Genomic DNA, 13,456 nt, shown 5'->3' on the forward strand with positions numbered 1-13,456 from the left:
GATGCTATTCTTCCTCCAAAACAAATAATCCATATTATTGTATATGCTCGTGGTAGGAAAAATGAGGACTTGATGGTGTTGATGATAGCGCCCATGTTTGAAGAGCTGGTGGGTATTCAAATATTGCATGAGTAACAGTCTCTTCTGGTTCTCCACATCTTGGACAGTAATTATCACATCTCATGTTTCTTCTTGCTAGGTTCCTTGTAACCGCTACATGTCCTGTGATTAATTGCCATAAATGATGGCGAATCTTTTGTGGAGCGCTCACCTTCCAAGCAAAGGCTTGGAGCTTAGTAATGCTGGGTTCCAGAACCTCTTGTTCACCCTCATTCTTCAGAATGTTTGTAGCAACGCAGTATCCAGATTTTACTGTGTATTGCCTATTTTTGGTATAGTTCCAGCAAAACGTATATGGTCGATGAGTTGGGCTTATGGCCATGCTCTGTATACTTGGTATGTCCTCATGATGAACATACTGTTCAAGCATACTTAAATCCCATTCTTTGGTCTGAAAGTTAATGAGGCTACTGACTGTCATTTCCGGGTGTACCACCGGGGCACTTGATCGCGCCGGTCTTGCTGGCACTGATGGAATCCATGGATCCTGCCATACTTTAATCTCATACCCTGGATGTACTTTCTTCCTGATGCCCAGTAGTAGTAGTTTCCTTGCTGCAATAATACTTGTCCACACATAGGATGGATAATCTACTGAGCATATTCGCAAAGGCGAACTCAGTCTATAATATCTACCTCTCATCACCCTTGCCACTAGTGAATCTGGGAACTGAACAAGCACCATAGCTGTTTAGCTAAAAGAGCTAGATTAAATTCATGGATCATACGAAATCCAATGCCTCTTTCCTCTCTAGGTTTACACATCTTATCCCATGTAGTCCAGTGTATCCCTTTTTTTGGCGGATTTGAGCTCCACCAGAATTGTGCAATGGCACTAGCAAGGTTCTCACATATTTCTAGAGGGAGTAAGAATCTAGACATCACATAGGTCGAAAGGGGAAGTAGGATAGACTTAATTAGTACTTCTTTTCCTCGCTTCGATTGGCATTAAGGCAGTGTTTACTGGGTCTTAATTAGAGTTGATAATAAAATAGTAGCATTATGCTATAAAAGTTGTATGATGTATAAACAGTATACTTTCATAAATCTACTTAATAAACTATTTTGAAAATTATTATAAATATAATTTCTTTATTTCTAAATAATATCAATATATTTATATTTATAATATACATTATTTTTTATACTTTTATTCATAATAATTATAATATACATTATTTTTTATTAAAAAATCTATTTAAAGAAATTTTTTTTAAATTACTTTTATATAATAAATTTATTTCTATTATTAAAATAATTTTTTTAATAAATAAAAATCTATTTTAAATATTTTTTAGATAATTTTTTTTTTATTAATGATCCTAATATAGGTTTTTGATATTATAAAATGACATAAATTAAATATAGTAAATTTATTTTAATTTTATATGTTTTAAATGTAAATGCTCTATCAAAAAGTTTGATATGAAAGCACTTGTACAAAGCATTTAGAGATTATTTGCATCTTCTAAATGTTATCCTAAATGATTTCACAGTAATTGTTGATTAGATAATAAAAAGCATAACTGTTGCGTTTGATCTTTGTATTTTGGTTGTTGTTTGATGCGATTGATCTAAAGCAATAGAAAGAGATAGCAATTTGTTTGCCCAGTTCGTGGATCTGCCACTACGTCTGGGGGGAGGCTCGTGCTCCCAATCCACTATCAGATCACCGGGAATAAACCTCCGGTGATGTTACATGTCTCTGATCACACACTATCTCTTTTGTTTACAGGTTTATAAGAGAGATAAGGGATAGAGAATACAAGAACAATATGATCGGAACTCCTCCGGCGAGCTTCGACTCCACGCGACGACGTACTCGCTCTTCTTCTTCTTCTCCGATCAGATCAGCTCGTAACGACTCTGCTTTCGTTTGTGTAACTGACATGTAACAAACTCTGTAACAGACTTGATCTTCTTGTTGCAGGTGACTTATATAGTCGACGGCCCAAACTCAGCTCGCCTCAATCTGCAATCCCCCCAAAGCCCATTACGCTTGTTACCAGCCTGATAGTGGAAGGCCCAATAGACTAGGTCAGAGAGAGTAAAGACTAAGCCCAACAACATTCTCCACCTTGGCTTTAGTCTCTCTCTCTCTCTTCTCATTCGGACACCACATCCGAAACCCTAGCCTCCTACCGAAACTCTCGACTCTCCTTGTCTCTTCCTCCGATCAAAACTCCACCTTGGAGTTTAAATCAAACCTCCATCAGCTGCTACCTCCTGCTCTGACCTCTGAGACTCTGACCTGACGCTGACCTTCTCGAAGACAACGAAACTCAACGGAATCCAAAAAACCCTTCTGACTCTTCAGGTAACTCCACCTTCTGATTCAATTCTATTTCTCTGATAAACCGTTAACACAACTGACCCTCTGTCTTTTGTTCCCGAGGTAACCACCAAGATACCTCCTTATGCTGCGAGACGACTCCACCATCACCTGCACAGCCGTAGGCGTCCAAGCCTACTCCAAAACCTTGATGCTGACCAGACTCTTCTCAAGAGTCTTTCCAGGTACCGTCTTTGTTAGGATATCAGCTAGGTTTAGACTTGTGTGAACCTTAACAACTGTAGCTTCTCCTGATGCTATCACCTCTCTGATAAAGTTGAACTTAGTACGAATATGCTTAGTCCTCTCGTGATAGCCACCGTTTTTAGCTAGAAAGATTGCCGACTGTGAATCACAATTGATCTTAACCGCTTCCTGCTTGTACCCCAACTCTTCACAAAACCACTTAAGCCACAACGCCTCCTTAGATGATTCTGTTAGTGCCATATATTCTGATTCAGTGGTCGATAGAGCCACGACTGGTTGGAGCCCTGATCTCCAGCTGACTGTGTTGCCTCCCACTTGAAACAGATACCCAGTAACTGATCTGCTTCGATCCAAATAAGTAGCATAATCCGCATCACAGAATTCCTCCACCTTGAAGTCAGATCCTTTAGTGAACGTTAGGCTGTAGTCAAACGTACCCCTAATGTACTTTAGGATCCACTTCACTGCTTCCCAGTGGTCTCGTCCTGGATTACCCATGAATTGACTAACCAAACCAACTGCGTGAGCTATGTCTGGCCGTGATCCCACCATAGCGTACATGAGACTCCCTATTGCGCTTGCATATGGGATGTCCTTCATGTGCACTGCTTCGATCTCACTTTCTTCTTCGTCCAAGCTCTTCAACTTAAAATGAGATCCCATAGGTGTAGTTACTGGCTTGCAATCCATCATGTTGAAGGTAGAGAGTACTTGTTTCAAGTACTTTCCCTGAGACAATTTCAGAATACCCTTCTCTCTGTCTCTGAAAATGTCCATACCAGTATTCTAGAAGCTCGCCCTAAATCTTTCATCTCGAACTCACGACTTAGGCTTTTCTTCAAACTCTGAATCCCTTCTGAATCCTGTGAAGCCACTAGCATATCATCAACGTAGATAAGCAAGTAGATCCTATCTGAACTCTCTGCGCCTCTGATGTAAACACACGGATCATAACAGCTCTGCTCAAACTTCTGATCCTTCATGAACTCATCGAAACGCTTGTTCCACTGTCTCGGCGACTGTTTAAGCCCGTACAGTGACTTCTTCAACAAGCACACCCAATCTTCCTTTTCTTCCACAACAAAACCCTCAGGCTGTTCCATGTATATTTCCTCATCAAGAAAACCATTTAGGAAAGCTGTTTTAACTATCTAGTTGTTCTAGCTCCAAATCCTCATTCACAACTAGAGACAACATCAGTCTGATCGATATGTGTTTCACCACTGGTGCAAACACTTCATTATATTTGATCCCTTCCACTTGAGAATAGCCCTTAGCAACGAGTCTAGATTTGTATCTAGGATCCTCAACTCCCGGAATCCCTGGCTTCTTCTTGTAGACCCATCTACAGCCAATAACACACTTCTTCTCAGGTCGCTTCACTAAATCCCAAGTACCATTCTTTTCCAACGAAGTCATCTCCTCTACATTCGCTGCATTACATTCCTTTCGCTCTCGTGTCCTCATAGCCTCTGCATAAGACCGTGGCTCATCTATCTCGATGTCTTGTGCCGCTGCTAAGGCGTAAGCCACAACATCAAAGTCATCAAAATTGGATGGCATCTGAGTCTCTCCGCGAACCCTATCTCTCGCAAGAATGTAATTTCCCAAATCCTGCTCTCCTTCTGAACCACTCTCTTCTGTAACTGAACCAGAAACCACTCCAGTTGAGTCTTTAGACTTTGTAGCAGTACCAGAAACTGAAGCCTCTGAATCGTGTAGACAACTCGTAGGACCCTTAATCAAATCTGGACTGAAAGAAACTTTCTTTCCTTTTCCTTTATCAGTTACCTTCATCTGATCTTCTTTAGAACCACCAGTCTCGCCCTCGGTCTCTTTCTTCTTCAATGAATATTTAAAGATCTCCTCTTCATGGAAAATAACATGTCTGCTAATCACACATATCCTCTCCTCTGGCATCCAAACTCTGAACCCCTTAGTCCCCTGAGGATAACCCACGAAGTAACCCTTTGTAGCTCTTGTACTAGTCTTCGACTTCACTGAATGAACATACGCAGCACACCCAAACCTTCTTAGATGTGATAGACTCGGCTTGAAACCACTCCATAATTCTTCTGGAACTTTGAAGTCAATAGCTGAGCTCGGTGACCTGTTGATCAGATAAACCGTTGTAGATGCAGCTTCTGCCCAAAAGTTTTTTTCCATCCCACTCTCTGCTAGCATGCACCTTACACGTTCCATAATAGTCCTATTCATCCTCTCAGCAACTCCGTTCTGCTTCGGAGTATAGACACACGTCCTATGTCTTTTAATCCCAAACTCCTTACAAAATTCATCGAACCTGTTGTTGCAATACTCCAAACCGTTGTCGGTGAAGACACTTCACCCTCTTTGAAGTCTGATTCTCAACCTCCTGCTTCCACTCCTTAAACTTTGAGAATGCCTCGTCTTTAGAGTTTAAGAAGTAGATCCAAACCTTCCTTGAGTAGTCGTCTATAAATGTGATGAAGTATCTCATCTCTGCCAAGTTTGGAACGACAGACGGAGCTCCCATAGATTCTAGTGAACATACTCTAGAACCTCTTTAGAAGTATGCTTCCCTTTCTTGAAACTCTGCTTGTGTGATTTTCCCAACACACATTCTTCACAGAAACCAAGTGAACTCACATCTCTGTTCTCCAAATAGCCTTGCTTCACAAGCGCTTCCATGTTCTTCAAACTCAGATGACCTAATCTAACAAATCTGTTGAAACATATTATAACAAGATCTTAACTGTCAAAAATTGTAAATAAATATTGACATTAATTTCGTAATTAGTGAAATGTTATTATACATTAATTAATACATATATATATATATATATATCTTTATAAAATGAAAAAAATCAATCATATCCTATTTTATCTATTTATAATAATATCTACCATTTTGAAAGAAAACCATTATATTGAACTAAATATGATAAATTAATTATTTTAAATTGATAAGTTAATATATTTTATTTTCATAAATATAAAACAAATATGCTAAAGATATAATATGTTGTTAGAATTGTTTAACATCAGTAAACTATATAATACATGTATAAAATTAATTTATCATAAAACAATTTATATACAGTAATTTATTATCTAAAATGAATAAACATAAAAAATTGCAAAAAGAAATCCAACGCTTTGAATTATGGATCAGGATCATAATAAATTAAACAAAAATAAAATTTAAATATGTTTTTTTGTGCATAAATTTTTTTGTTTTATAATCAAACGCAAATTCAATAGGACAAATATATAATAAAACAATATATACATATATGTGATGATTTGAAATAATTAATTAATTTACAGTTTAAAAATATGAAATTTTTGTATTTGAAAAAATTACATACAAATTTGAATATATATAAGTAACCTTAGAAATATATAATAAGTATATAAAACAAATGTACATATATATTCATAAACTTGAAAACAAATACCCGCACGGTTGTACAGGTAGAGATCTAGTTAATAGTTAAATGCGGGGATAGGACAACTACGTTTGTCTTATTTGACCGGGATGCAAAACACACACACCCAGCTGAAGAAAAACTGCATCAGAGGTTACTTCGTATACATTATAATTAATAATTTATTAATCATACATTCACATATTTACTTGATCAATATAAGATTGTGGTAATTCCAAGTCAAGATTGCCGAGTACAACTTCAAAGCTTCTTTCCAGACTTTTACGGTGACACGAATTATCAAAGAAAATTCTCTACTTTGAATAAAAGATGTACCGGGAAAGGTGATTTCTAATATAAACCCATCATCCATAATATATAATGACAGTAATATTTATTCAAAATTTTAAGAACTATAGGATATAATAACAACCAAAGAAAATGAACCAGAGATGGATGATAACATCTAGAAAGAAGATATAGAAGCTCCTCCTACTTTCCAGAATTCAATATTGGTTGTGAAATTGGGAAGGAAGGAAAAAAATGAAACAGAAGATGCAAAGAAACATTGGATAATTTGTCAAATGACTAAAATCTCAAAGTAAATTAAATGAAGAGAAAATTGGATAAAAAGGACACATCCAAATTGAGATTGTCTCATTAGAACTTAACCACTGGATTTTAGGAAATTAGGATTTATAATAATGTTAATACTAAACTACCCCTATTAAAACTGAATTATTGATTAACTAAAAATAAATATTAATTTTCTTAACACTAAAAAACGAAATACTAATTCCCGTGATTAACTATAATCCCTCATTAATAAAAAGAAACCCTAATCCCTTAATTTTCTTCTTCTGTCGCCTAACTCCTTCTCTCTTTTACCATGGCTTTTTTTGGAACACCTTCTACCATGGCTAAATCACTATTCTATTTCTCCTATCTTCTTCCTCTTCGTCAATGATGGTAAAATTACTTTCCCTACTCTTGATTTTTGACAAAAACGTTCTCAACATATATCTTCTGCATCTTTCAAGGATATATAGAAAACATCCATTCCTTAAGTAACCCATGTCACATGACACAGATGGTAGCGTTCCTCTCTTGTGGGGGAACTGATGATGAATGCCATATCGTTCTTTCTGATGATGTTGAAACCGTGAAAAAAGGTTGTGGTAAATATTTTGAGCCATTCCCTGAAGGTAACACATGAAACTAGTTTCTGGTTTTTAATAGACATACGTAAGTAATTCTTCTTGGACCTAAGTGCACATACGGTGTATACTTGTATAATGCAGGGTGTTTCTTTACCTCCTCTAGAGGCTTGACGAGCTATGGGTATCCATTTAACGAGCTAAAGCCTGTACTGAGGGTGGGAAGTTCAGGTCAGGTGTGCAGTGTGGCAATCAAGGTGGATTCTGAGGCTAAGAAAGAAAGCACAGTGCCTAAACTCGAAAGCATCCAGAATTGGTCCCAGCAAATTTAGAGGCAACATGTGATTTTGGCTGAGTTTTTTTTCTTACTTTGCTGGACTCCATGGCTGTGTTCCACAGATTTAAAGTTTATCACTCTTTCTCATACTGACCATTCTAAGTAGTAAGAACTCTATGGATCTACTCTGTTGCAGATGTACTTGGTGACATGAATCTATGAATAAACGACTTATAAACTTATGATTAAGTGCATACGAGTAATAGATATCTATATGTGAAGTCATGTGGTTAAATATAGTAGCGATGAGCAAAGTAAAAAAAACTGACATACATTTGTACGTAGTAAAACATAGAGCTCACTCTTACTACTTTGCAGCTCTATTTGGTAATAATAAGCTATTTACAGACATGTATGATTCAGTGCATGCATATGATGTTACATCAGTCACGAGTAAATAACTTCTTAACTTCACTAAAGTCGATGAAAAAGAGAGAAACACAAAGAACGAAGAGTTTGGGAGGAGGAGAAAAATGTGGAAGAAAATATTCTCTGAGATATTTAAAATAGATTTAGGAAACATCTATAACTGAATATGGAAATTTTCATATTTTGCGGATTTGTTTAGAAAACGTAACCTACCTAACTCAGAGCACAGTAGTATATGTGGAAATCATATTATTCATAAGGTGTTACATAAGGTAAAAGGTAAATAAGTTTAATTTCACAAAAAGTACATGAGGTACATCATAGAGTTGTGGCTATATGTCATTATATATCCTTAGGTAGAGTAAAGACGTACTGTTAGATTGTAACGTTACAAAATCTACCTAAGATATATGTGACAAGGAAATCTATATAACGTTATATACCATGGGTATAGCGATGTGTAAAATTTATAGTTCAATTTCTATATAAAGTAGATTCTAACTGCGGTTAAAAAACAAAATAAAATATGATTCCAAATTTTTTTTGAAAAAAAATAAATATATAAATTGTCATACTTATATTTTCAATAGTTTTTATATTTTTGTACATTTTTATATTTAAGTTTATTATTTTTTTCATGAATAAAGGATAAAACATGTCCAAAATTATCAAAAGTATGAAAAGTCTTAAAATGACCAAAAAAATTTAAAGTGTCTCTTTTTTTCAATTCTCCCTTAAATGAATTGCTATGATTTTGACGTTACTAGAAAAATAACATTTTGCCTCAACTGATCCGGTTATACGGCGCTTGTACAAGTTATCAGTAACAAGTGAATAAGAGATAACGTCAACCACTATATATCTGGTCCACGTTTAAGCATGTTCTTACTGCATATAAAGCTTAATGTTCTATTCTGCATACCAAAATATTATATGACATCAATTCTATTTCAACCCATATAATTTAGATACTAAACCTTATCTCAATCACATCCCAACTCTTAAATATTAAACCCTAAATTTTAATATGTAAACTCTAAACCCAAATATATACCATAAATTCAAATATAAACCCTAAACCCAAATAAAATGGAACAAAATACATAGCATAATACATATTGGTAAAATTATGAAATGTTTATGATTGTATGAAAGCAGTTAGTGTTGACTCCAACCATAATAGAATAGATTGTATGGAAGTAGTTTATGATTATATGGAAGCAATTTATGACTCCAACCACACAATCATAAATAAAATAAAATACTCTTTATTAATCGTTAAATAGAATGGAACATAATAATATAGTATAGTAACAAAATATATTGCATTACATCATATGAACAGAACAAATATAATACATGGTATTTTATATTTCTATTCTATATACATATAGTAGAATTGAACAAAATTTAACAAAACTATATTCATCTTTTTGTAACTTAATAGATCTTTTGAAAACTATCTTCTGTTTTGCAAAACTACTCTATGAAAGAAGTTGGTGGGAATGCTCAGATCAAAGAATGAAACAATTTACTTACTATAATTGAGTGGATATAAAACAGACACGACTAACGTTTATGTAAATAATTATTAACGTAAAGTATTTTTGTGTGCAGGTTGAACCGGTTACATAAAAGGGTAAACGAGCAATATTACATAATACATGTGATGTATAAATGAAAGTTAGGTCAATTGGTTACTGAACAAATTATTAATTTTTTTTTGCGCTGTACAATGCAAATTCCCAAGAAACAAGCTATGGATGCAGTTACTAATGTAAAAAGACCAAGAAGAGAAGGATAATATGACCATTGCTTAAAAACTTAGTGGGACTTATTGGAACAAGGATTTGAAAAAATACTAGGGATTTCATATATGATGGGATTTAGCTGAATTTATTTGGATTTTAAGGATTTCAATAGAGATTTTGATGAGGGATTTGGTAGATTTTTAAAATAAAAATAAAAATGTAAAATTGTCAAGATCTCTAAAAAAAACATTTCCTAAAAATCGACGTCCCTCATATTAATCAAAGTCAAAACAAGTTTTATACAACTACTTGGTCACATGGAGCAACACAAATAAAACGCAAGAGAAAACAGAAAAAAAAAGAAAAAGAAAATCTAACCTTGAAGTTTTTCAGAAAAGTTATGGATGATCTCAGTAGCAAAGACAATGCACGTATATTTTTTTTAGGAGTTTGATATTCAGGTATATATATGCAATTTTTATGTTAGCTAAAGAATAGATAATCTTAAGCAGTTCTTATCAATGCAATATATATCATATCCGTATATTCTAATCATTATCAGTATCAAGTACGGATAATCTTAAGCTGTTCTTGAACCGGAAAGCTCCAAGAAAGTAGAGAGATTATATAGCGTTGAGGTTAATTTTCCAGAACCAAAAGCTAAGGATTGACAGATATTCTCAGCACTATGTTGACCTGTTAACAATGGGGGAAATACCAGTTCAGTATCTTCTTTGCCTTCATCTCTAACAAAGAAGACAACGGCAAGAATCTTACAGACGTCGAGGAAGTCTCATTGGAGGAAGAAGAAGAACACGACGTGAAGAGTGACAGAGGAGACAACGGAGACTCGCCAAGACTCATACTGTTACAACAAGAAGTACTTACTTCTCCGACGGTGGCGCGTGTGGCCGAGAATCCGTTCACATCGTCTTTGGCAATGTTGATATTGATGGGTTCATTCGTGTGCAGTGTTGAGCTCAAGAGAAGATCTATAAAAGCGCCGAAGATGTATCGATGGCTGGTCTTGGCGTTGACTTTCAAGAACTGGAAGAGAAGCTTCTCGAGGCTTCTCCAGTCTTGGTGAAGCGTTTGTGCCTCAACCATCGCCTCCATGGATCTCTTGAAATCAGAGTAAGGGTCGTTTGATTCCAAGGAAAAGAGCATGAAACCTTCGATGACAAGAAGGCGTAATAGATGTGTTGGCAGATGTACTAGAGAAGTTCAGTGGGGGAGTTGTGCTGGTGAGTCACCTCGAGACTCATATAACGTGTCTGTGAGGATGAGAAGAAGAGTCAGTTGTAGAAGATGGAACCGTATCTTTCTTCGATGGAACATTTGTTTTGTTTATTTGAAATACCATCTCATTAGATGGTATTTGTTTCTAGTGAAATTTGGCTAAAAATCTTATTATCAAATAATTACAAATACTCTTGATGAATATTATGAGTGAAATCCCTATTTTCCAATAAGGGGAGATTTTAAGGGGTTTGAATAAATGATCAATTCAATAAGGTTGGATTTGATAGAACTTTTATAAATACTAGATACAATAAGGAGAGATTTGAACAAAAACCAAAATTCTCTCAAATCCCTAGTACAATAAGCCCCCTTAGTATCTGTTGAAACACATCTTGACCTTCTTCGTTTCGGGTTTTTTTTTGAATTATACATTTTCATTATTAATAATTTAGTGATTTTCTCTTGATATTTATTTGAAATAAATAAATATGAATTGAACCTTGTATGACATTGAAAAATTTAATATATAAATTTGTCCCAAAAAAAGAAAAATTACAACATCCACTCCTTTTATGTATATCATATGTATTAACTTTTTAAATAAGAAATAACCTTTTCTACTCATACTTTTGATCGACCCAGACTAATTTTTGTATATTAAACTAAGCAAATATTAAACAATATCAAAAAATTCCCAAAATACAATATAACAATTAAAACAAAACTAAAACAAACTTAAATATAATGCATAGTAAAAAATATTCCCTGCACAACAAAACAGCAAATAAAAAATTATAAACAGATTTTAGAATTAAAAATATAATAAAGTAATTAAAATTTGAATTAGGAATGACTACTTTAGTAACAGTAAAATTTGAATAATGAATGACAAAAAATAAAACCCACAGTATAGTAAAAACTCTATAAATTAATAATGTTGGGACTATGACATTTTATTAATTTATAAAGTTATTAATTTACAAAAGTTTATTTTTGGATTTTTTTGTTTTAAATTATATATTTTATATAAAATAATAATTTTCATATATACATTAATTAAGTTTTAGAATTTCAACTTTCACATTATTTTTATATTTTTGGTGTGTTTGAAATATGTTTTTTAGAATTTAAATTTGGTTTATATATTATTTTACTAAACATTATCAAAATATATTGAATTGTTAAGAAGATAGAGATAATGTTGTTGTGAATACAAAACAATATGATATTTGGTTTTGTACATTTATAAATTGTATGTATATAAATTACTAATTTATGGTTTTAATAGGACCATATATTTACATAGAGTTTTCTAAAAATATATTATCTTATTATTTATCGATTTATGTCATATTATAAACCGGTCCAACTTGGGATCAGGAGAATTTATTAATTTTATAGTGTTTATTAATTTATATAATATCAATTTATAGAGTTTCTACTGTATATAATGACAGTAATATTACTATTGATACCTACTAATCAAAATTTTGATAAAAAATAGTAAACAAATAACAATTATCAAACTAAACACATTTAACAAAACTTTGGCACAATAAAAATCTGCGGCATAGCGCGGATATTTCCTGGGTATTATATGACAGATGATCAAATGCCAAAATAGAAAAATATTCCTAATGATAATAATTTATCGATGGAAGTAAAAGTACTAAAAATGTCACCAAAAGAAGAGATTAGTGTGTGTATATATATATGAACTATACATTGCATAAAATTTTCAGTTAAAAATAATTAAACTGTATCAATTTTTTCAACATAAAATTTCTGAATGATGTTAATAAAAATGTAATTAATTTTCGATTATATAAATTTTCAGAATGGATTTAGAAAGGTATTAGAGTTTTAAGTTTTTAATATTTTCTCATTTTAAATATTATTTTATATTAGTGCTGTAAATACTTTTTTAAAAAAAATTAAGAGACCAATTTTTTTTCCGTCACTTCTAAGTTCTAACTCTATAAATGTTAGGACCGGCATGTCATGTGCACAAAAGAGTTGCCAAGACCAAATCATACCTTATAGTTGCCTTATTTCTTGTTTTTGGTATGATTTCATTTTATTTTGGGGTAAAAGCCCGATTTCTTGTTTTTTTTATTAATCCCGGACCTATGGAAAGGTTCAGACTAATCTCTAAGGGAAGGTGCAGCCCACGGATAAACCTGGGGTGTCCCCAATAATAATAGTTTGGCCGAGTGGTCTAAGGTGCCCGATTTCTTGTTGATCTAACATCTTTCCTCAAAATAAAAATGGCTAGTGTGCATTATGATTTTCAAAGGTTATGTAAACCCTTTGGCTTTGAATGTGAAGCAGGCTAAATACAGGATAAATGCAGGTCAATTTTTATGCAGATTGGACTGCAACTTTTTTACCATTCAACACAATTTTTGCAGAACAAAAATAAATAATGAAAAAATCTAAGATCTGCATACAGATTTATATTACACATCAAATTTTTGATCCACAAATAAGGAGAAAAAAGGAGCTGGACATTTGCAGATGAACAATAATAC

At 33.5% G+C, this 13,456-nt stretch overlaps 2 protein-coding genes across 2 annotated transcripts; one reads left to right on the plus strand and one right to left on the minus strand.

Moving 5' to 3' along the window:
* The first annotated feature begins 6,907 nt into the window (after window positions 1-6,907).
* Window positions 6,908-7,726, plus strand: LOC130496526 (uncharacterized). Its single transcript, XM_056988634.1, has 3 exons — window positions 6,908-7,038; window positions 7,160-7,274; window positions 7,371-7,726. Exons 1-3 carry the CDS (start codon window positions 7,033-7,035, stop codon window positions 7,556-7,558), a joined length of 309 nt encoding a protein of 102 aa, XP_056844614.1. The 5' UTR covers window positions 6,908-7,032; the 3' UTR covers window positions 7,559-7,726.
* A 2,541-nt stretch (window positions 7,727-10,267) lies between these two features.
* LOC108832281 (transcription repressor OFP15-like) lies at window positions 10,268-11,550 on the minus strand. The gene is made up of 2 exons (XM_018605769.2): window positions 11,538-11,550; window positions 10,268-10,897 (listed from the first exon to the last, which is right to left on the minus strand). Exons 1-2 carry the CDS (start codon window positions 11,548-11,550, stop codon window positions 10,383-10,385), a joined length of 528 nt encoding a protein of 175 aa, XP_018461271.2. The 3' UTR covers window positions 10,268-10,382.
* Window positions 11,551-13,456: the final 1,906 nt, after the last annotated feature.

Source organism: Raphanus sativus, chromosome 6 (assembly GCF_000801105.2).
Source record: "Raphanus sativus cultivar WK10039 chromosome 6, ASM80110v3, whole genome shotgun sequence".
Classification (NCBI taxonomy): Eukaryota; Viridiplantae; Streptophyta; class Magnoliopsida; order Brassicales; family Brassicaceae; genus Raphanus; species Raphanus sativus.

Bases quoted from the DNA above. Each gene is read 5' to 3' on its own strand.
- LOC130496526 (XM_056988634.1), top strand. The intron at 7,275-7,370 runs GTAACACATGAA...TGTATAATGCAG, and splicing joins TTTTGAGCCATTCCCTGAAG to GGTGTTTCTTTACCTCCTCT.